Source organism: Schistocerca gregaria, chromosome 1, assembly GCF_023897955.1.
Source record: "Schistocerca gregaria isolate iqSchGreg1 chromosome 1, iqSchGreg1.2, whole genome shotgun sequence".
In the NCBI taxonomy this organism is placed as follows: domain Eukaryota; kingdom Metazoa; phylum Arthropoda; class Insecta; order Orthoptera; family Acrididae; genus Schistocerca; species Schistocerca gregaria.
Window position 1 is genome coordinate 790143368 of NC_064920.1, and position 22844 is coordinate 790166211.

Here is a 22844-nt window from a genome sequence, read left to right on the forward strand (position 1 = left end):
GTGGTTCGATGAACACTCTGCCAAGCACTCAAATGTGAATTGCAGAGTAGTCATGTAGATACATTGTAAATGAAAAAGGAAAGGTCTTTTTAGACATAAGTATTGTGAATTCGATATCAGAATCTAAAGTAGTTACAAATGCTACTCTGAAATTGAGATGTTGGGACAAGAGTGGAATTCGTGACTGGCTTCGTGAAATCTGTCAGGAGACTCAGTACTATAAAAAATCTATAGCCCAATACCGGAACAGTATGACAAGTTATTCACCCTTCCCCATTCGTACCCTGTATGAACATGCACTTCGTCGGTAGTGTACCAATACCAATGAAAGGTCGGATAACGATCTCATCTCAAGGTCACTCCACACTTATGAGGAAACTCCCTCCCCCCCCCCCCCCCTCCACCTCTGCCAAAGCTTGAAGTACTTTCATGGTCAGGACGTAACCCGATATATGTCATGTAGGATCCTTGAGTGTGGTACATTAAGGGTCAAGGTGAATCCTGATACTCCACCCACCCCTCCCCTTTCTCCAACAGGAATCAAGTCAGCCCTCCACTGAGCTTACGTTATTAGTATTATAACTATGTGTGTTTCGTTAATCGAGGTTATGTGCACGCCATAGGGAGAGGCTCAGCACCAGGAGAGTTATCCTACTTATAAAGTGGCGCTAAATATTACCAATAATTTGCAAGGTAAAACACTTTGAAATCACAGTATGTGACTGTGACGCAGTTGAATTACTATAATTTAATGATGTCATGGAATATTCTCCAAATTTACTGCATAACATAAGACACTTCGACAACAGAGTGTGCAGGTGATTTACAAAAATTGATTGAAGCCATTGCAAAATTCTACAAATTGATGGGGAATATTAACATACTTTATTATGTAAGACACTTTGACAACACAGTGTGTAGCTGCAGTACCATAATTCAACTACACCCTAACACTTTGACACTTTGACATTACAGTTTGTGACTGGGGCGCTGCTGAAATGCTATTAATTAATGATGTCATGACATTTTCTGTAATCACACCAAAGCATGACCATCTCCCATTGATATTTACACTTTTTGGCTGATTTCTTCCAAATACCCACTTTTTAAGAGAACACATGTAGATACAGGTCTGCTCAACTAGCGTAGTGCGATTTTTAAACAAATGCACCATATCCCATTAAAAATTTCTGCAATAAATACGATCCTCCAGTTTCATGCAGGGATCTCCGCTGTCTGAGGTAGGTTTGGTATAGAGGTAGTGCCTGGCGGTGCGTTTATCCTTTGTTCAGTCTGAGATAGCTTTTGGGGGTGTGTCCACCCATGCTACATTTGGGGTAGTGTCTGGAGGTGAAACCACCAGTGTCACGTCTGGAGGAATGGAAGGTAGGTTCTGGGGGATCTTGCAAGAAACCAACACATTTATACACAAGATATTGCATTTGGCTTATGTGTGTTAACAAAATAATAAAATCATTTCCTCTCAAACATTATTATTTCCATCTGTAACATACATACATCCTAGATCTATAGTATAAAAGCTTTGACAGCTGCAGTTGATCATATTCAGAGCACTATTTCCATCTGTTAAATACATCTTGTAGAATTCAAACATATATAAAGCACTGACGGCCTTATCTTGTGTAATTAACATACGAGAAAATACAAATGGATGTCTTCGTTGTTAAGTGGTCATAGATTCTCGGCATACAGCTGTATTTAAAGTACCTCAAGGCTGCATGCCATCTCCACAAAAATTCGTGTGTGTTTTAGAGTATATAAGAATTGGACATGGCAGTTAGTACTGAGTGTGTTGACAGGCGTTTTTACGGTTCGACATTTGTAAAAATAGGAGGAACAATGATCTTGCAGATACTTTTGTAGATTCTCTACGGCTTGGTGGATCCAAATCACTGTTAGATTCTAAAGAAACATGATAGGGCATGCAATAAAAGCACAAATATTGTTCTATATTAACAGATAGCATATGGATAATATAGAAAAATGTGGAAAAATACGGAAAACAAGGGGAAAATATGGAAAAAATAATAAAATATGAAAAATACGGAAAAATATGAAAAGAATATGGAAGACATTGTTGAGTGAATAAGAAACCTTGATGCTGATAAGCACATTGTACTCGCTTTCCTCTTAGGAGTCTACAGACCGTGCAGGGACAAAACACATCTATAAGAGTTATAAAGATGTGTGGAAGTTACATCTCAGGTGGTAACGTGCTGCAGTATGAAGCAAAAAGTGGGTTACCTCCATTACGATACCAAAACTGATTGTAATCGACTTAAATTAATTCATCCAAAGATAGGTTACCATCCCTATAAGTGACTGGGTTGCAATACCCACGTACATTGTATCTTCATTCATCTCCATGATTTAGATTAGCAACTAATATCCCAATTCTGAGGCTTTTACCATAATCTTACTTATTGTTTGTTTGTTTTACGATACGCGCATTAATTTACATGACATAGAAAATAAGTTGCTATTTTGGTTATTGTGTGTAGAGATACATATTTGTAGATTCTTGAGTCAGTTCCTAGGAGATGGTCAAAGAGGCATTCCACACTAATACTGTCCACATCACATCGCTGTACAATGGGTAAGGGATACATCCACCAGTGACTCATCAGAGCCCTAACGTTATCTATCAACCATCCAGCGAGCGCCTGTTGATGCCTATCATCTAAAAATTACCAAAATGTATTATTTAAACAAACAAATACACTTCTGCAAGAAAGTGGAACTGGTTCACCTTGAAAAAGAAATCGTTAATCTAATGGACGAACAAAAATGTCGCGTGACTAGGGCCTCCCGTCGGGTAGACCGTTCGCCGGGTTCAAGTCTTTCGATTTGACGCTACTTGGGCGTCGATGGGGATGAAATGATGATGATTAGGACAACACAACACCCAGTGCCATAAAAATATGAATGTTACCAAATCACGATTGCTTGCTTTCGAGCAGTACTATCATTCTTCAGTTTTAACACACAAAAGTTGGCTGGTGTAGTAATACACCTTCCAGGTAATCTTGACTGAGGAAAGGTTACAAACAAAGGTCTGTCTGTCTACAATTTCTCGTTGTTTGTGTGTATACTATGTGAAAACCTACGCTACTAATCCGATTCTTTTGATTTGCTGTGGTGCTGGGTATTCTCTGTAAGCAAATTGCATTTCAAAACCTGAAGAAATCGTATATGCTGTGGAAGACCGTAGTTTTAATGGAAGATTTTTGGTTATGCCAGGAGACAGTACCTCAAACACAGCATTACTCTACTAGGAAACAGCACTGAGAGGAGCATTATAATCTCTCTCCTGATAGAAATCTTTTTATGAATCTAATTCCATTTCTACAGGTTATTCTTCATAAGCATATTGTATTTCAAAACCAGTATGGTTCTTATATGTCACAAAAGACTGTAGTTTTAATGGAACATTTTGTTAATGATGGCGGGCAGTACCAAATATTAGCACTCTACTGAAAAATGGGGACTGTCAGGCGTATTTTAGACTATTCTAGGTGGAAAAATTATGTTATGCATCCTATTGCTCTGCTGGAGTACTGGCTATTCTTTGGAAGCAAATTTCATTTCAAAATTAAGAGGGTATGAATACGCCGTAAAAGACTACAGACACTGAAACTTTGGTGCTGCTAACAGCCTGAACACACTACCAGAATTTCTTTGAATTTTGTGAAAGATTTTTGAATAATAATCTGCTATGGTAACCACTGAAGGCTTCACGCATTGCTCTCTTGACAGCCAGACGCGTTTCATTCAGACCTATCTATAGCAACGCTTTATTTTATACCTATTGCGCAGTAGTCTCTGTCCCCTTTCAGAAGTTTCTTTACAGTGACTGTATACCAAGGAGGGTTCCTCCCATCATGAACTGTTCTACTTGATGTTTATCTGGCCAGTGCATGAAATGTGAGCTACAGTTCCTCTGCTTGCTCCTGTCTTGAGCTGAAAGTTTCCAGTTCCTCATTGAGAAATGACACTACTGCTTCTTTGTCTAGTCTGATAAACATGTAAGTCACTCTGCTTGCGTTTGGTTGCCCTTTGTAACTTGGTGTTCATTGTTGCTACAGCTGCATCATGGCCACTGAACCAGTTTCGATGTGGACATCCTCAAAGAAGTGAGGTTTGTTTGTTGCCATTTGAAATAATACGAGGGTCACTCAGATAATAGTAAACGTTATGCTTTAACATATGACTGCATCCTCTCACCGCCATCGTTGACCGGCCACTGACTTTGGTACTCATCCACTTCAGTTTAACGGCAGCTGTGATCCAGTACGGCGGCTCACTTCTTAGCTGCCACTTTAAAATGTGTGACAAAATTGACGATCCCGCCAAGTATGAGGTGTGCAGTGTTACACTCTTTTTAAATGTGCAAAAAGTCTGACGTATCGAAATTTATAGACGGATAACCGAGATTTGCGGTAATGGGATACATGAAGCGTAAGTTCGGAGGTGGTGTGTCATATTGAATGGCGGATGGACGAATATTCGCGACGAAGATTGATCGGGCTGGTCCTTGGTGGTGACTGACGGACTCAAAGCAAGGACAGACGTAAGATACAATACGATAGGCGTTTCAGAATTAGTGGGTTGCAGAGGCCCACAGTCAGACGCTTCGACGACCATTAAAAACACGTGGCGCGGAATACTGACCAGTTCAATCATCCTCCTTCCAGATAACGCACGCCGGCGTGCAGCGGGACCGACACAGGACTGAGTCCAGTGGTTTCAGTGGGAAATGTTTCAACATACTCCATAGAGTCCGGTCTTAGACCCAACTAACTATCACTTATTCATCAAACTGAAAGACGTTTTGACTGGACAACGCTACGGAAGTGGTGATGAACTTAAGGAAGTCATCCGTCAGTGTTCAACAACTAGGTAGCAACTGCACAAGTGCCTTTTTGAACGGTAACTACTTAGAAAAGTAGCTTGGGTATTAAACTGTATGCAAAATACAGTTTCGTTTACTTACATTAATTAAAAATTTCTGTAGAAAAACCCCTCTTTATTTCCCGAATGAACCTTCTATGTTTGCATCATGACTAGGCTTCCGAACTATCTGTTCTACGTAGTTTTCAGACAGAGTTATTAGTAATGTTTCACAGGATGTCTTATCACGCACTTCACTAACAAAACTCTAATTATTCTAACTGTGGTTGGATGATTATAGTCTCCTCTCATGATTATTCTATGATTAGGGGACCTAACGTACGAGCGAACAGAGGTTTTCTCTAAAGGTTTCGTTTACTCCAGGGGTTGAGTCTGGTAGTCAGTAGAAGGATCCTATTATAATTTTATGCCCACCCCTATTACTGAGTCTTGTCCAAACAATCTCCCCTGCAGTGTCAATTTCTGCCTTGGTGCATCTGAGTTTCTTGTCTACTGCGACAAATACACCACCCCCATTTCCCATTTCACTATCCTTACTGTAGACGCTTAAATTTTCGCCGAACATCTCACTGCTGTCAACTTCAGGTTTTAAGCAGCTTTCTGTGCCTGGTACTATGTGCCCTTCAATGCTTTTAGGAGCTCTCCAAACTCTGACACTTTGTAAGCAATGCTCGGCACGCACATTTCTTTGGATCTTACACTGATACTTTTGGATTTCCTACAGCTGTTGTTAACTGTATTGGATGGACAGCCGCCCAGTCAAAAAGAAAAGAAAATGCAGCTGCCTCTGATGTTTGGTGCACACGCACCAGACCCAATTAATGGGACCCTGCAACCCGCGACCGTATGACACAAGTCTAGGAAGTTACAGCCTAGCCTGTTACAGAAACTTCGCTGGATCTGGTTCAAGCGTTCCACTTGAGTCAGAACCAGGGGACCACGATCTGTTGTGAGGAAAATGCTGCAGATTGTGAGCGGTGAAACTACGTGAGCAAGGCTGGTAGTCTCAGATTTCTGTGCCAGTCACTGGAATGATCCAAGTATGACCTCAAAGCGAAGACGACAGGCATAAATTTTTACAAAGCGCGCCCCACTCTGCAGTTGGGCGCATCCTTCTCCCTCAATGGCTGTCAGAATAACCTCTTCAATATGCTGAATGAGGTGTCAAGGCATACACATTGAGCGCTCCTGGAGTTCCTTCCCGTCCGTTGCTGCCATTTCCCTAAGGGCTGCGATTAACCGCCGTACGTTAGACCCGCCGACGATTAATCGACCATTGTCCCTTTGCATTCACTGCCCGTTACCCAGGACACAGCAAGTTTCCGAGAAGGTGAGACGAAACTCACTGGCTCAGTTTCGGTTTCAGTGGAAGACAACACGTCGAAATTGCTGTTTATTTGGATGGATGCAACATCCTGAGTTTTCCTGCCCCGTCTCCCCTGTACAGTACGCTTAGACCTCCCATTGAGAGGCCACTTACAGTCAAGTGGACGAGTAACGACGACTGCTGTATTTCCTCTCCACAGGAGAGGATAGTAATTGAGGTTCTTGATAGCCCTCCCGACATACCAGTTCGCAGCAATTTCTAATCTCTTGAGTGTAATAGGAGTCGATTTCCAACTGATTACGAATAGCAATCACCTCATCCCCTACCCGAGAAAGCACACACAGTGAGGCTGCTTTTTGTCTCGTGCAATATTTTAAACAACAGTAAACAAATAGCTTATGTCTGGTGCAATATTTTACAGAATAATAAACAAATAAGTTGATACTGAGCTTGCTGATTGTCTTTTTAATTTATGAGTGTGGTATGCGGCAAGTATTACCAGCAGCCTTCTGGAACTAAAGCGATTTAAAGCCAAAAACGAGATACGTGTTGCGACAACAGAAAACCTGGTACCAGTTTTATTATTCCTCCGAAACGTTTTTCGGGTTATGGTCATTAAGAAACTTCGACAGTAGCGTTAATTTATGATAAATGCAGTATACACTCCTATTAAAAGAGATAACTAATGTGACACGATATGTTACGTATTTGTAGTAACTGTAAATCACAAACACCGATTACAATATAGGTTATGCAAACATTCGTAATTTACGAATACCTTTGCAAGCGTCCGAAACTCCTCATAACGTTTTCCCGTAAATATATAATTAAAAGTGGGAGTTGTTAATTGTGATTGAGGATGCAGTGGGCAATGTTTCTGAAAAGCACAGTTAAGTTTATAGTTGAAATTAGAATACTACACAGTGTGTCACCTTCCTGAAAAGCACATGGTATGTTTACAATTAACGATTAGGTACTACACAGTAAATCACGACACACGCACGGGTTTTGGTAAGATTAACAAGAACAGCAGGTTTAAATGTTACGCCAAGTTTTTGTACCTAAGTTTTCGAAAGGAATTTATATGATGCACGTGATTTTGCTCGAAGACAAAGAAAATACAGGGAGTCGGCTTATACGTGCAGTTATACGTAAATTTCGAGCTGCATGGAATTTGCAACTTACGAGTAGATGATATGGCGTCCCCCTTTTACACTAATGTGCCAAAGATGAATACTGCAACGTGAAATGTAGAGCACAATAAACGCTCATTCACTTGAGACAGTTAGGATAAATACATAGCACAAATAAAAACATACATTGGTAGGATCATGTGGAAAGGTATGCTGTTTCGTTTACCTACAGATCTACTGAAGAAATCACCTACAAAACGTGCCGTAGGTTTTTTAGCAGACTGAGAGACAAAATGTTCAGCACTTGCTGCGAGAAACTACGGGCAACTTTGTCGGATTTGCAAAGGACTGCCTGGGGTATCACGGCGGAAAAAACGTAGGTTACAGACATGCCCTACCTCGGTTTTTATAAAACGCAACGTATGTGTTAGAGAAGATTCCTAATGAAAGGTATTGTACGAGAAAGATAATAATCGTGAATGTTCCTAAGAAAACTCCATGCCGGATGAAGCACACAGACCTAAACTGGAAGATGGCATGGGTGAATCCATCAGTTCACAGACACGCTCAGAGGCATATAACAGTATCGAGTAGCATAATGTGAAACTCACAAGTGATCCATACTATGCACTATGGCTGTCACACTCATACCCGAACAGTAGTTTAGTGCAAAATTACAGTCCTGTTCAAATGAATAGTGTTTAAATCAAGAAGAAACGTATATGCACATCAAACCATTCAAGACAAGAACACTTGCATGGTTTAGATATTCGTCTTCGATGAGAGACGAGTAGATGTAGTGGGTGTTTGCTGTCATGAGGAATTCAAAGGAACCCCCAAAATTCCTAGTTGTGGTGTGCATTTTACGGACGAGAATCTATAACTGTTCTTTGCTGTTACGCGAAATTCCAAAGAAACCATAAATTTCTTACTTATGCTGTGCATTTTAGGAAAATAATGAAGGAATATATGCTGACAAATTATCCTTGTGATGAGATGATTTTAATAACAGCCCATCACTGGAAATATTCTTGGTATGTAAAGAGTGTGATAAAAATAGCACGATGGGTAATATAACTTGCATTGTGGCGAATTGCAACTTGTCGATGTTGGGCCTGCATTCTGAAGCATGGGCTGTCCCCCGTGATCTATGCGCCTCTGCCGGCTACTTCCTGCTGACCACTAGCTACCACACGTGATCGAATTTCTTAGCAGCTAGTACCTTGTGCGACAGAGAGAGAGAGAGAGAGAGAGAGAGAGAGAGAGAGAGAGAGAGAGAGAGTGTAATGCTATAACCGTTATCTACATAAAGCGCACGTTCTGGTCTGCGACAAAGGTAGACGAATTTCTCTCTCTCTCTCTCTTCTCTCTCTCGCTGTCTAGTTGCCCATGGGACGCATCCACTTGCTAGTGTTGGCCAAGACTTATGATGTCGAGATGGCTTTGGCATTGGGTGAGCGGCAGTTCGCCAGGTCAGACGGTGTACGTGAGGCAGCAGCGCTGGCAATGCGCACTCCACCGGCTATCTATTCAGATACTACGCAACACTACTCCTCGTATTTTTTAAAGTTTCTCTTAAGTATAGTGCATTTCTGTACCGTTACTACCTTATGTCTGTGTTGGGTTTGGGCAATCGTTTAAAGAGTAAATTTAGCAATGCGCGTAAATTTTAGGACTTTTCTATCGTTATTTACAAGTCTGCTACACTCCTCCTTCTCTAAGGCGATCTTACAGTGATGTGGCCTACTAATAATGCAGAGGCGAGTTTCTCGTAGACTTAATTTTAATGTACGGCATGAGCACAAAGCCTTGCCCTGATTATAAAAAGTTATAACAGAATAATCGTTTGACACAGTAATTTACATTTGATGCCGTTACATAGGTTAGTGTTGTGACCAACAGATGGCGCCAGGGCTCCACAACACCGACGCGGCCTCTTAGGTCACGTTAGTTGCTGGAGAAATGGCGACAAAGGAAGAGAAAGCGCAATGTATGCTTTGGTTTCACGCAACGAAATCGCCCATCAGTGTTCAGCGTAAATTTCGGGCTTCTTACAGACGCAGCCCTCCTGACGTTAAATCAATAAAACGATGGTATGCAAAGCTTAACGAAACAGGCGCCGTTGAAGATCGTCCTCGAAGTGGCAGGCCCCGTGTGAGTGATGCAACTGTTGAGAGAGAGAGAGAGAGCTGGTCTGATGGGTATTTAACCCCTGTGTTCGAAGGACCGGATCTGTCTTGATCCCTGCCTTCTGTCTGATGATATGTGGTAACAAAATGATGGGATGATAGGGTCATGAGTGTATGTAGATGTTTGTTGTTTAAGTTTAAGTGAGTGTTATGATGTTTTTATTTTATTTTATTTTTGTTTTGTATACTGTTTATCATGGTATGTTGTAGTTTCTGGTGTTTGTCGTGATGGGAAATCTCGTTCTTGGGTCGGGTGGATTTTGTCCCAGATTTCTGATGAGTGGGTGGTTCGAATCCGTGGTTTGGTGGAAAAACTTTATGGACTTTCGTTGGAAGATTTCCGGGATTTTGAGTATGTTATGATTTGTGTATATGTCTCGGTTTGTCTGGTACCGGCTAGCATCAGCAGCAATTCTGAAGAATTTGTTCTGCACCCTTTGTACTTTTGTTATGTTGGTGTCTGCGGCCATTGACCAGATTTCAGAGCCGTAAGTGATGGCTGGTTCTATGATGGTTTTGAAGATCTTCTTTTTGGCGCGCATATTTATTCTGTTACCTTTAATGATGGGGTACAGTCTGAATATTGCTCCTGCAGCCTTGTTACAAATGTGTGTAACATGGTCTCTAAATGTCAACCTCTTGTCCAGCTTGATACCTAGATACTTTATTGTGTCTGACCATGGAAGATTGTTATTTCTGAAGCGTATATGTAGGTTAGGAGGTATTCTTTTGAATGTGAATAGTATTGCTTGGGTTTTCTCCGTGTTTATTGTTATTTTCCATTGGTTAGCCCATTTCTGGATGGATTGTAGGTGTTGCTCTATTTTTGTGACTATATATTGCAGGTTTGAACTGCTGCGGTACACTGCAGTGTCGTCTGCAAATAGTGATAAGTGTCCTCCCAGCTGTTTGGGGATATCATTTGTGTATATTGAGTAGAGGATGGGGCCCAGCACTGAGCCTTGCGGGACTCCAGCCTCTATGGATCTAGTGTTACTTGCCGCTCCTGGTACATGGACATAGAATGCTCTGTTGCGGAGAAAAGAAGCAATAATGTGGATGATGTGGTTGGGGCAGTTGTAGTGATGAAGCTTGTAAATAAGGCCCTGATGCCATACCTTATCGAATGCTTTTTCAATGTCAAGCAGGACTGCTCCAGTACTGTGTCTAATGTTTCTGGCCTGACATATGTGCTCGACGAGTCTGGTCACCTGGTGGATGGTACTGTGTTCTTCGCGGAATCCGAATTGTTCTGGGATGATTATGTTGTTATCCTTTAGGAATTTCTTCAGTTCCGTTTGAATGAGCTTTTCGAGGACTTTTCCTAGGAAGTCTAACAAGGAAATTGGCCTATAGTTTTGCGGAAATAATAAGTCCTTATTTGGCTTTGGTAATGTGATGATTCGGGCCTGTTTCCAAGTTTTGGGAAAGTAATTTAATCTTAAGCAAGCATTATATATTGATGTTAGATAATTGATAGTTGCTGGAGGTAGATGATGTAGTAGTTGCGGTTTGATGGAATCTGGGCCTGATGCCTTCTTAGGATGTATGTTTCTGATGTGGTATGATATGGTTTCTGCGTTTATTGGATTGAAAGATGTTCTGATCGGGGCACTTAGGATGCGGTTTACCCTTCTGAGTACCATTTCCTGGTGGTCATCACTTTCGTCATCTACCGCTTCTGGTGCTTGGAATTGCCTTTCTAGCGAATCCGCCAGTGCTTCAGCTCGGTCTATGGGGTCGTAGACTATTCCACGTTCCCCATGGAGCGGCTGTATAGATGTTTCGTTTAGTTTACGAGTTTTAAGAATTTTCCAGAATTTTTCCTGGTTCCTTTCTGCTTCTCGTAACGTTTCCTCCCATGCCTCGCTACGGTGGTTTTGGAGCTCTCTTTTGATCCTCCTGGCCAATTGTTCTGACTTTCGTCGGTCGGCTGGGTCCCTGTAGTTTTGCCATCTCTTTCTGGTGTTTCTTTTTTCCTCTATTAGGTTCCGGATGTGTGGGGGTAGTGTGTCTCTACCTGTGGTGTGGGTTATTGTTGTTGTAGATCTTTTGCTGCAATCCTTTATGATTGTGGTGATTTCTTCTATGGCTATGTTGATTTGGGCTTTTGATTGAAGAGGAGGTAGTTCTGGAGTGTATGCTGTAAGTAGTTGGTTGTATTTTATCCAGTTTGTTGTGGATTCCTTGATGGTTCTGTTGTCATGAAAGTTAACCAGGTTTCCATTGATTTCTAATATTACGGGGTGGTGGTCTGAGTCCAAGTCGTTGACCACCTCCGTTGTCGTATTCCATGTCAGATTTTTTGATAGAAAAATATCCAGTATGTCTGGGCGGCATCTTGTGTCGTAGTGAATGTGTGTTGGCCTGTCTGGAGCTATGATGGAGATGCTCGGCTTGTTGTCCAGAAATCTACGGAGCGTTCTGCCATTGGTGTTTGTGGCATGACAATTCCAGGATCTGTGTCTAGCATTTAGGTCACCACCGATCAGAACATTTTGATGCATTTGGAAAAGGTTCTCAAGGTCTTGCGGACATATGCTCCTTCCTGTAGGTGGATTGTAAGCTGCTGCTATGGTAATGGTTTTGTTGAATAATCTTGTTTCAATTGCTGTTGATTCCATTCTAGTGAGATGAGGTGAGGTGATACGTCTGTGTACAATTTTGTTTTTGACCAGAATGGCTGTTCCTCCACCTGGTCTGTTCGGTCTGTCATTTCTGTGGACCACATAATTCCTGATTTTGAAGGTCTGGTTTGGTTGCAGGTGAGTCTCTGTGATGAGCGCAATGTCGATCTTTTGCTCATCTAGGAATTCCGCTAGAGTATGTTTTTGAGTTATAATGCCATTGGCATTCCAATTCATGATTTTTACTGCTCTATTTGCCACCAAGAATGCTAACAGCGGCTTGAAATAAAATTGTGATTTTGGTGAAATTGTCCTGTGCTTGTCTTAGCTGCTCTGCTGCTGTCTTGATTGTGCTTAATATGTTTGGAATGTCAAATTGTGTGATGAAACCTAGAAGTTCTTTGATGTCTGAACCAATTCCTGATGCTGGTTGTGATGTGTGTTCGGAGGTGTTGCTGTTTTCTTCTGTTGTGGGGGTAGCGTTTGGTTGTGCCCATCCTCTTGTTTTCCGCAGTGCTGGAAAGTTTGTGGGATTGAGTTGTACTGTTTGTTTGGCTCTTTCCTCCTCCAGCCTGTTTTGTGCAGGGGTTTTCGCTTTCTTTCTCTCTTGCTGAGTCTGCAAGAGTTTTAAATATACTGGGCATTTTTTGAAGCTACTCGTGTGTTCTCCTTTGCAGTGGTAGCAAGTTGGTTTTGCTTCTGGTTTCTTTAGGCAGTCTGCTGTTTTGTGTTGTTGCCCGCATTTGACACAATTTGGACGAAGGGTGCAGTTACGCGACCCATGTCCATAACCCTGGCAATTGTGGCATTGGGTCAATCCCTGTGGACTTCGATATGTTTCAACTGTCACCTGCATGTGAAACATTGCTTTGAGGTCGTATATTCTTTTCGCCTCTTCGGTATTTTCAAGTGTAACTTGAAAGTGACGTAAAGTCACTTTTTTCTGAGTGTTCTCATCGAATGATGTCATGTGCGCTACTTTGATGACAGGTAAGTTGTGATCTAAGAGGACCTCATGAATGATCTTGGGGTCTATGGTTGGTAGTAGCTTTTTGATACCTACTTTCAATGGCTTAAAGGCGTGCATATCGTGTGTGTAGTATTGTATGTTGTTTTCGGTCAGATATCCCTTGAATGCTAGGAAATCATCTGGGTGTGAGAATTGATATGTGATTTCGTCACTGTGACTTCTAGTTTTGAGGTCCCCTTTCAGTTTGTTGCGGAGTGCTTTGACTATTTCCAGGTATTGGGATGTTTCCTTGACAACGATCGGCGGAATACGCAGTCTCTTTGTCTGGGTTGCTTGCTGTTTTTCCCCTGTTCTGGAATTTCCCGCATCGTTATCGGGCAGTAGTTCGAACTTGTTAGAGACGGGGATCTCGTACTCCATTTGTTCGTTGTTTTCGTCTTCTGAGTTGGGAGTGGGATCATCTGTTGAGTCCTGGGTTTTCTTTTTGTTGCTGTTGTTCTGCAACTTCGTCTGGCTGTCAATGGTTGCTTTGCGTTTCCCTGCTGTTTGTTTGGTAGCCGGTACAATGTTTGTGTTGTGGCTATCATTTGCTGGTGGTGTTTCTACCTGTGTTGTGGGTGAGGTGACTGGTGGTGATGTGAATGATGATGTGGATAGTTGGGGCGGCGGTTCCCCATCTGTCATGGAAGTCCCGTGGGACTCCATGGCGGAATTTGTGGTGTTACCTTGGCAAGGTGAGAATGGGGTGGCTGTTGAGAGAGAACAATCTGCCTTTGCCTCAGAGTGCGCGGGTTTACCCAACGTGAATGGGGCCCTGGTACTCTATATTCCCTGACTATCTTCCTAGCGTCCGGCTAGCCCGGAGGCATAATCTCGACACGGCGGTAACCAAGTACACAATCTCCAAGCTTCGAAGGCGGCTCGGTCGAAACGAGACGCGAGCAGCCGTCTGAGTATTCCCAGCCGTAACAACACAAAGACACGCGAGCGCTGTGATAACAACGTCCGCTCTCTCCGCGCGCACGACTCGGAATTGATGCAACTGTTGATCGTGTTCGACAGTCGTTTCAACGGAGTCCGCATCAACTCGTCAAGCATCACGTGAACTTCAAATACCGCCAGCAGATTCTTCATGAAAGGCTTAGGTTGCACGCTTACAAAGTGCAAATCGTCCAGGCTTTGCAACTGAATGATTTGCTGACACGTGCTAAATTTGCATATGAGGTTCTCCACAGGATTGAATGCGACAACGATTACATAAATCGCATGTGCTTTACCGATGAATCCATCTTTCATGTCAGTGGAATGGTAAATAGGCATAATGTCCGTCTATGGTGTTCAGAGTCTCCACATGCTAATGTACAGATACAGCGAGACAGCGAAAAAGTGAATGTTGGGTGCGGCCTCATGCATAACACGGTTTCTGGACTATTTTTCTTCGCGGAAAAATCCATTACCGTTAACATTTACTTAGACGTTTTGCAACAGTTCATTGCCCCACAGTAGAAGAATATCAACGACTGATTATTTTCCAGAAAGATGGAGCACTCCCAATGGGCTTTGATAGTGCATGATTTCCTGGATGAAACATTCCCGGATCGGTGGATTGGAAGGAACGGTCCAACACCCTGGCCACCCCGCTTTCCAGAGATTATGCCCCTTGACTTTTTTTTCTGGGGCTATATCAAGGACAGAGTCTTCGTCCCACCAGTTGCTGACGTTGACGAACTGAAGGCTAGGATACAAGCTGCTGTGGGTACTGTGACAGAACACACGTTACGAAACTCCTGGCGGGAACTGGAATACCGTCTCGACATTTATTACTAAATTAAGCGGTCTTAAAAAAAATAGTAACACTAACCTATGTAGCAGCATCAAATGTAAATTATTATGTCAAACGGTTATTCGGTAAAACATTGTTATAATCAAGGCAAGACTTTGTGCTCACCCTGTATATCTGTTGCAGTATTAAATATTGGTGTGTTTCTGGCAGTATGACCCTGCGCTAATTGTTTATCACAGGATATGGCGTATTTGTTTAAATATCATACTAGGCAAATTATTCAGTCTTATATTTAATGTCAAAGTGCTTTATGTCATAAATTATGTTAATATTTTCTGTCGTTTTGGAGGATATGCTATGACCTCTTAAATTACATTAATCTAGCCAAGTCTGTCATGCTCTGTAATGTCAAAGTATCTTATGGTAATATTTGCTGCCATTTCTTAACTAGGATGACTCTTCTGGTGATGATTCACTATGGCGTAAGGACCTCAAATGACAAACCACATATAATTGGAATAGTAATAGAAAGGGGGAGAGGAGGGGGAAATTGATTCCTAATGGTGAATGGGGTGAGTGGCATAATGTTCCATTTTCCGCGATTTTTATGACCCACAATTGCCCTAGATGCACTGACCAGATATCAGGCTACATCGTGACCTTGAATGTACCACACAGAAGTATCCCTCAGGTGCGGGTGTCGAAAGAGAGGACACATGACACATATCTGGTTACATCCTGACACTGGAAGTACCTCACGCAATTGCCGAATAGGCTTGGGCAGAGGGCGGGCGGGATTCTCCGGACGTGTTGTTGTGACGCTGGGATAAGGTTGTTATGTGACCTCTCATTGGTACTGATACTGTACTTGCGTCTCTAAGGACACTGTCTTCCAAGTGTGGTTTAACACAGATCCTCCTTCCTCTCCTTTTTACATGCTTTCTCCAATGAGGAACCTTTTGCTTCAAATCAATGGATGCCCATGAGCCTTGTGTGTGTTCAACAGTTTTAATGCCAAAAGTGGGCTTGGACCATTGTGTGTAGGTTTGCATGTTACATTGCTCTACTCCAATCCTTGTCCAGGCACTGTTGTTCGGGGATGAGGTGGCTGTTAACTCTCACGGCTTTTCTGTCCTCTGCTTTGCGAAGACTCTGGATCCAGCGACAACCCCTGCTCGCCGCACTACAGAGGATCTTCGCCATTCTCGGAGCCAGAGACGCGGTCGCTGTCGGATTTCCTGCGAGGCCTGAAGGAGCGTCTGCTGGTGTACGTCTCGCTGCATACGTATAAGCAGGCACTCATGTGGCCCTACGGGCTCAGCTAAGAGCGGGCGGACAACAGCCAGGAGCTGGTGAGTGCTGCTCTCCGCTGCAGCTCATGAACTGTCGACTTACATATGGTCTGCTGTAACTGAGGCCTACCTTACGTATGTTAACGCTACACGTGGATTTCTGTGATCTTTCCTTGTATTTCTTCCTCTCAGTATGACAGCCGGCCGGTGTGGCCGAGCGGTTCTAGGCGCTTCAGTCTGGAACCGCGTGACCGCTACGGTCGCAGGTTTGAATCCTGCCTCGGGCATGGATGTGTGTGATGTCCTTAGCTTGGTTAGGTTTAAGTAGTTCTGAGTTCTAGGGGAGTGATGACCACAGATGTTAAGTCCCACAGTACTCAGAGCCAACCAGCATGACATATTGTACAACAGGAAAAAAATATTTTTGTCCTTGTCTTTATGTTACCCCACTACAGAGCCACCACCATATTTTAATCTTTCTCATAATTGACTCACTACCCTGCCTGTCGCATTGAAACTTCAGTGCAGCAAATACTGTCCTTTCCCTCCAAGGCCAATGGATGGTTTTCCAAAATCCAAATTCTAAATATGTTTTGAAATGTATTACGCACGTCCACTCCTATCCGAACAAGAAAAAAATTGTGTAGCTAGTGGTCTCTGGTTAAAGCGTTTGTTGGTCAGAAGACGTTACGGTGTTTGTCGAACACCATAGGGATGAAATCCACTCACGAGTCCATTTCTGCCTGCCATGTTAGTTTTAATGATGTGTGTTAATCGCTTGAATGATTGTTGGCTATGATCCTAGAGAGGGCATGCAGTTGATGACAAGTTTTATAGTATCCAAACACGTAACATAATGGAACATCCGCGTACACTTCCGCCACTGACGGCGCCATTTTACACTTAAATAATCGGTAGACATGTGGATATGAGCTGGAGACGATAATAAACATATGCCAAACTAATGTGTCACAGTCATTAGTTCCAGACGCTTTTACGGAGTCCAGCGAAGATCTGTGCCTACCGTAAATAGACATTTTTCATTCTTTCCATAGGGATACATGAAGAATGCAATGCACTCAGTGCAAAAACGTTGGACAGTTTCGACTGAACTAATAGGAGACTGCGTCAAAAAATAATTTTAACTTTTTTCCCTAAAACACAAAACCTCTCACTTTGGGATCAAAACATTTCACTTTGCTCTTGCTGTTGCCGCAGAGCCCGCACATGACGCATATGACTAGTGGTTTAGAGTACCAGCGACAGACTTTGAGTCCTCCACGTTGCAGCTGGGTATGTCCACTGTTTCGCTAAGGAGGTGGGCCACCAAAAAGGTTTCAGGAACCTAAAACGGCTACGATATCGTTCATATACACTTCATAATCTATTAGGAATCCTTATAAAACACACGTTTCTCCTGACGGAACGTCCACAGCTGTTGATATAAATTCCGCTACAGCTGTAAAAATTATTTATTTCTGAAAAGGAAGTACGACCTCATTTTAGGATCTGTTTCCCATCTTCAGGTGCACATTAAAATGTGAGTCCATAAAAGATGCATAACTGAGGTTAAAATATGTTAAAATATATTAAAATAATGCGTCCATAGTACATAACGTGACCTAGGATTGATGAGGATGCTTTTTCATGCCATGTACCAGGGATGCACTGCTTTAACGTATTTTAACCACAGTTATGCGTCCTTCATGGCTCACATTTTAATGTGCACCTGTGCACAAGAAGCTGGGACGCAGGTGCTGAAAGCGGATTATGCCTCCCTTTTTAGAATTAAATAATTTCGATGACTGTAGCGGATTTTGTCATTCATGACTTTATAAAACATTACGCTAACAACTAATTTTGTTTCTTTACGGAGATGTATTTTTCAATTGCTATCAATTTGCAAATTGTTCCAAGTGGTTAAGGGAACTTATGTGACTCTGCTCCGTGAGGCAAAGTAATTCCTCATTCTCCTCCTCTATAATTTGGTCCTGGTTCGTGTTAAGGTCTACTTTCTCTTCTGTTTCGGTGTGTGAACACGCTTAACAACAGCCCAAACCTTGCGGCCTAGCGTAAAGCGATTGCTTAATGAGGACGGTTTTATAATTTTAGTTTGCTAAGAGTATTATTGGAAATGTTTCTTTCCTGACTCAATAACAGTAAGTGTGCATTAGTACAGTGGAATTTGAGACAGTTAGTTGAAGATTTGGGTGAAACTCATGTTCATAGATGTAAGGTACGAAGCTAAGAAAAGTTTACATTTTGCAGATGGAAGTGGCCAACATATCGGCGGAAGCACTTTCTAGAAGATATGGCACCAAATATCAGACAGGAACTATCTTCGACATCACCGGTAAGTATGAAGCTTTACACAGATAAAATACCCAATCTTTCAATAACGTGTGAGCATACGAGTTCTACTTCAACCCGCAAACTACTTCTCAGCTTCCTTTTTCATTCTCCGCAAGTTGTAGCTCAGTAACACACTTGATAGTGGTAGAGAACAGAAATAACACATGAAATATTTCCCATCTTTCTTTTGTTTCATAGAAAATGATCTTAAATTTCTGAGTGGCACCACAATGGGCAGTTGACTCTCTCCCAGAGAAGATACAGACGATATTCACATTTCTGCACGAACTGTGGCGACATATTCTAGTGACGAATCCATCAATATAAATTCTTTGTTTGTACATTAACTCTGTTTACAATTTAGCGCTTAATATTTCTCAGCAATATTATCCGAAAATTGTTCGTGCCGTCGAGATCATTTGATACTTCATGCAATCAAATTTGTTAGTAAACGTAGGACAACTGCACCTGTATTAGTAATCAGAGTTTCTCAGTCGTATACGAGTAGTTCGACCGCAGTTTTAGAAAAATCTATATTTTTCTGTCTGAAGCCTCTGCGGCAAGCTTGCACCAAAGCGCAAATCATTTGACAGTTTATTATATTTTACTCTAAACTACAAGTAAATCATTTACAGAAACTACAAAACATAAAATGATTGGTTGATTGTTTATAAGAAATCATAATTTATTTTATTGAGCACTTCAGGTGCACCTCTAAATGAGTTAAAATGAATAAAATTGCAGAGTTAATGTTGACAAATAGTTCATTGTTTAGTTAACATTTTTATCATTTTTTTTTCACGCTCATTACCAGGATGAACAGTAGTTACAAAAGAGAAGGAGAGTCCAGTTTGTGGTATTCATGCACACATATTCCAATTCACGAAGCCTGGCGCACTCTGTGTAATTTTACACCAGCATAAGCGGTGTTACATAATCGAGGCGCGAGAACATTGTTTGTCAAGTGGTGTGACCGTGGCTGACTGAAAGACTCTGGGAAGTTCTCAATGACTCACTGCCTTCCACGCTTGCTCCTCTTCCTGCAACGGTGCTAAAGATATTGTCCTACCGTCTATTTGGCACCTAATTTCTGAAAGATATGCTCAACGAGGAGGAAACACTCAATTACAAAGTTCGAAGACTTTCTCGAGTAAGTGTGAGAGACACATACTCTCTTCTTCGAATATACAGGGTGTCCAGAAAAGGGCTCCCTGATTTCAAAATTAAATATCTCGAAAACAAAGATCGATAGAGGAATGCAGTAAGCGGTATGTTTATTGTGAAAGCTGTAAGAAGTTTATACAGCAGTTTGAAATAATAGTTACAAAAGCTGCTAACAAACAGCGCTCTACGCTGTACAGCGCATATCAGCATTTGTTGTTGTTGTGGTCTTCAGTCCTGAGACTGGTTTGATGCAGCTCTCCATGCTACTCTATCCTGTGCAAGCCTCTTCATCTTCCAGTACCTACTGCAACCTACATCCTTCTGAATCTGCTTAGTGTATTCATCTCTTGGTCTCCCTCTACGATTTTTACCCTCCACGCTGCCCTCCGATACTAAATTGGTGATCCTTTGATGCCTCAGAACATGTCCTACCAACCGATTCCTTCTTCTCGTCAAGTTGTGCCACAAACTTCTCTTCTCCCCAATACATATCAGCATACATAAGTGAAATAATTGTATGAAAACAATCTTTGCAAACAATCACATCACAATGTTTTCAAGATGTTCACCGTTGGCACTACAGAGGTGGCGCAAACGAAGAATGAAATTCGCCATCACATTTCGCAGTGTGTCAACCGAAATGGATTCACATGCCACAGAGATCGCCGATTCAAGCTCGTCCAGCGTGGCGTGATGCTTCGGGTAGACCATGTCTTTCAGTGTGCCCCACAAAAAAAAAAAGTCACAGGGAGTCAAATCCGGCGAATACGGAGTCCAATCCATGTTGCAACAGTAAATTTGGGATATTCCAAACGAATGACTCGATTGCCAAAGTATTCCTCAAGAAAGCAAAACACTTGTTCGGTCTGATGTGGTCGGGCTCCATCTTGCATAAACCATTCAGTACCTCGTCGATCCTCCAACGCTTGCTGTGTGGCGACAAATTGTTCCAAAATTGCAACGTAACGTGCACCAGTGTCCGTTTCTCGAATGAAAAAAGGGCCAATAATGCCTCTGCTGCATACTGCAGCCCACACAGTAACTTTGGGAGAATACAGGGGTTTCGCTTCACACCAATATGGCTTTTGGGAACCCCAAAATCGCCAGTTCTGCTTATTCACGTATCCATTCAGGTGGAAGTGTGCTTCATCTGTAAACCAGATGCAGCCAACATCAACTCCTTCACTATCAATCATGGTGAGCATCTGATTAGCAAAGGCAACCCTTTGTTGCACAGCTCGTACGGGTATGGCCTGGTGCGTTTGAATTTTCAATGGAAACATGTGTAGGCTCTTTCTCAGTATTTTCTGCGTGCTGGAAAGCTTCAAACCAATCTCACATGCAATTCTACGGACGGATGACATTGGATTTCGCTGAATAATTCCGGAAACTGTGGCGATATTTTCAGGCGTAACTGCGGTTTGCTTGCGGCCAACATGTTCCACTAGATCATCAGTTACGATGCCTGTTCGTTGAAATTTTGCGAAGAGCGTACGAATGATTTTCGCATCGGGACCTTTTGGAACATTAAATCGTGCTTGAAAACTTCGCCTTGTTGCCGTAGGACTCTCTTCTAACCTGTGGTACTCTAGCACCAGTAAAACGCGTTGTTCAATGGAGTACATGGTTTTAATCTCTTCCTTCGGTACGCTAACTTCCTTTCACGTTTCAATAGTGGAACTGATCGCTCTGGGCTTCGGATCACTATTTATACTAGGCATTACGTATGGCGATTACAGCGCCATCTGTTACCAGCTTTTGTAACTATTATTTTAAACTGCTGTATAAACTTCTTACAGCTTTCCCAATAAACATACCGTTTACTGCATTCCTCTATCTATCATTGCTTTCGAGATATTTAATTTTGAAATCAGGAAGTCCGTTTCTGGACACCCTGTATCTTTGACTTTGCTATTGACTGGACACAATGCCGTTCCCGTAGGTTACGCAAGCACGGAACGAAGTTTGGTCCCCTGCTTGAGCAGTTGAGGGTAAACTGTGTCAGGAATTTCCATTCGCAAACACATTCCAGCTTACAAGAAAAGATGCCCCAAAACTTCGTTATTTCTGCGGAGCCGGTAAGCAGCTGCACACTGCATCTTCACAAAATCTAATATTTCCGCATACTGAGCTTCGTCCTCTGTAATGTAACGTTTATAGTTACTGTCTGGCGACGTGCGGGTCAGTGGTTCAGTTCCCACGTGAGGCAGTTATTTATGATTTGAGGTTTCTAATCTCTAGTTCTTACTTATTTACGAAATATTATTTGCTGAAATATCACATATTTGTGTAAATACGAGCACTCTCTACTGAAGCAGAGACTTCGTTCAACAACCGTGCTTTCAGTTTTAAGTGTCACTTCTTGTTGAATTTGCTTTGTTTACTGTTACCTGATTTCCGATTTAAAGTGAGAATATCAACTCATGCGCGTCCTGTAACTTCTACAAGAAATGTAACTGAGGAATTTTTGCAGTCAAAAGTTGGGTTTTTGGAGCGCTCCCGACCATATTAATGACATTCTCATGTGCCTTACCACTAATGTTGGTCACGACATCTGGTTAAGAATACTGACATAATTCAGCGTCAGTTCTGGTTAAGAATACTGACAGAATTCAGCGTCAGTTCATTTAAGTAACGATCTACGTATTACAAACCTTTACTGCAAGTCTTACTTACCTGCATGTTGAAGAAAATACGAATGCTTAACACCAAAGCTGCTGTTTATTTACTGGCTGACTAGTTTTGGGCTTTGTCTATTTCCACAAGATCAGAGATTATTGATAATAAATTGATAATAAAATAATATTGATAATAATATAGTAATATAACAATAGAATAATAAATAGTATTGATAATAAAATAAATTTATAAGAAAATTTTTTGCATTACGTCTACATCTACATGGTTACTCTGCAATTCACACTTAAGTGCCTGGCAAACGGTTTACCGAACAATTTTTTACCGAACAATTTTCTTCTCTACTATTCCACTCTCAAATGGCGCTTGGGAAAAAGGAGGACCTAAATCTTTCCGTTCGAGCTCTGATTTCTCTTATTTTATGATGATCATTTCTCC

The 22844-nt window shown here is 41.9% G+C and overlaps 1 protein-coding gene across 1 annotated transcript in view; it reads left to right on the plus strand.

Moving 5' to 3' along the window:
* The window catches only part of LOC126273768 (zinc carboxypeptidase A 1-like), an 85629-nt gene that overhangs the window by 52994 nt on the left and 9791 nt on the right, over nt 1-22844 (plus strand). Inside the window, exon 7 of the mRNA XM_049977061.1 lies at nt 18522-18606. Within this exon, the coding sequence (XP_049833018.1) occupies nt 18522-18606 (85 nt within the window). The remainder of the gene's footprint in view (nt 1-18521; nt 18607-22844) is intronic.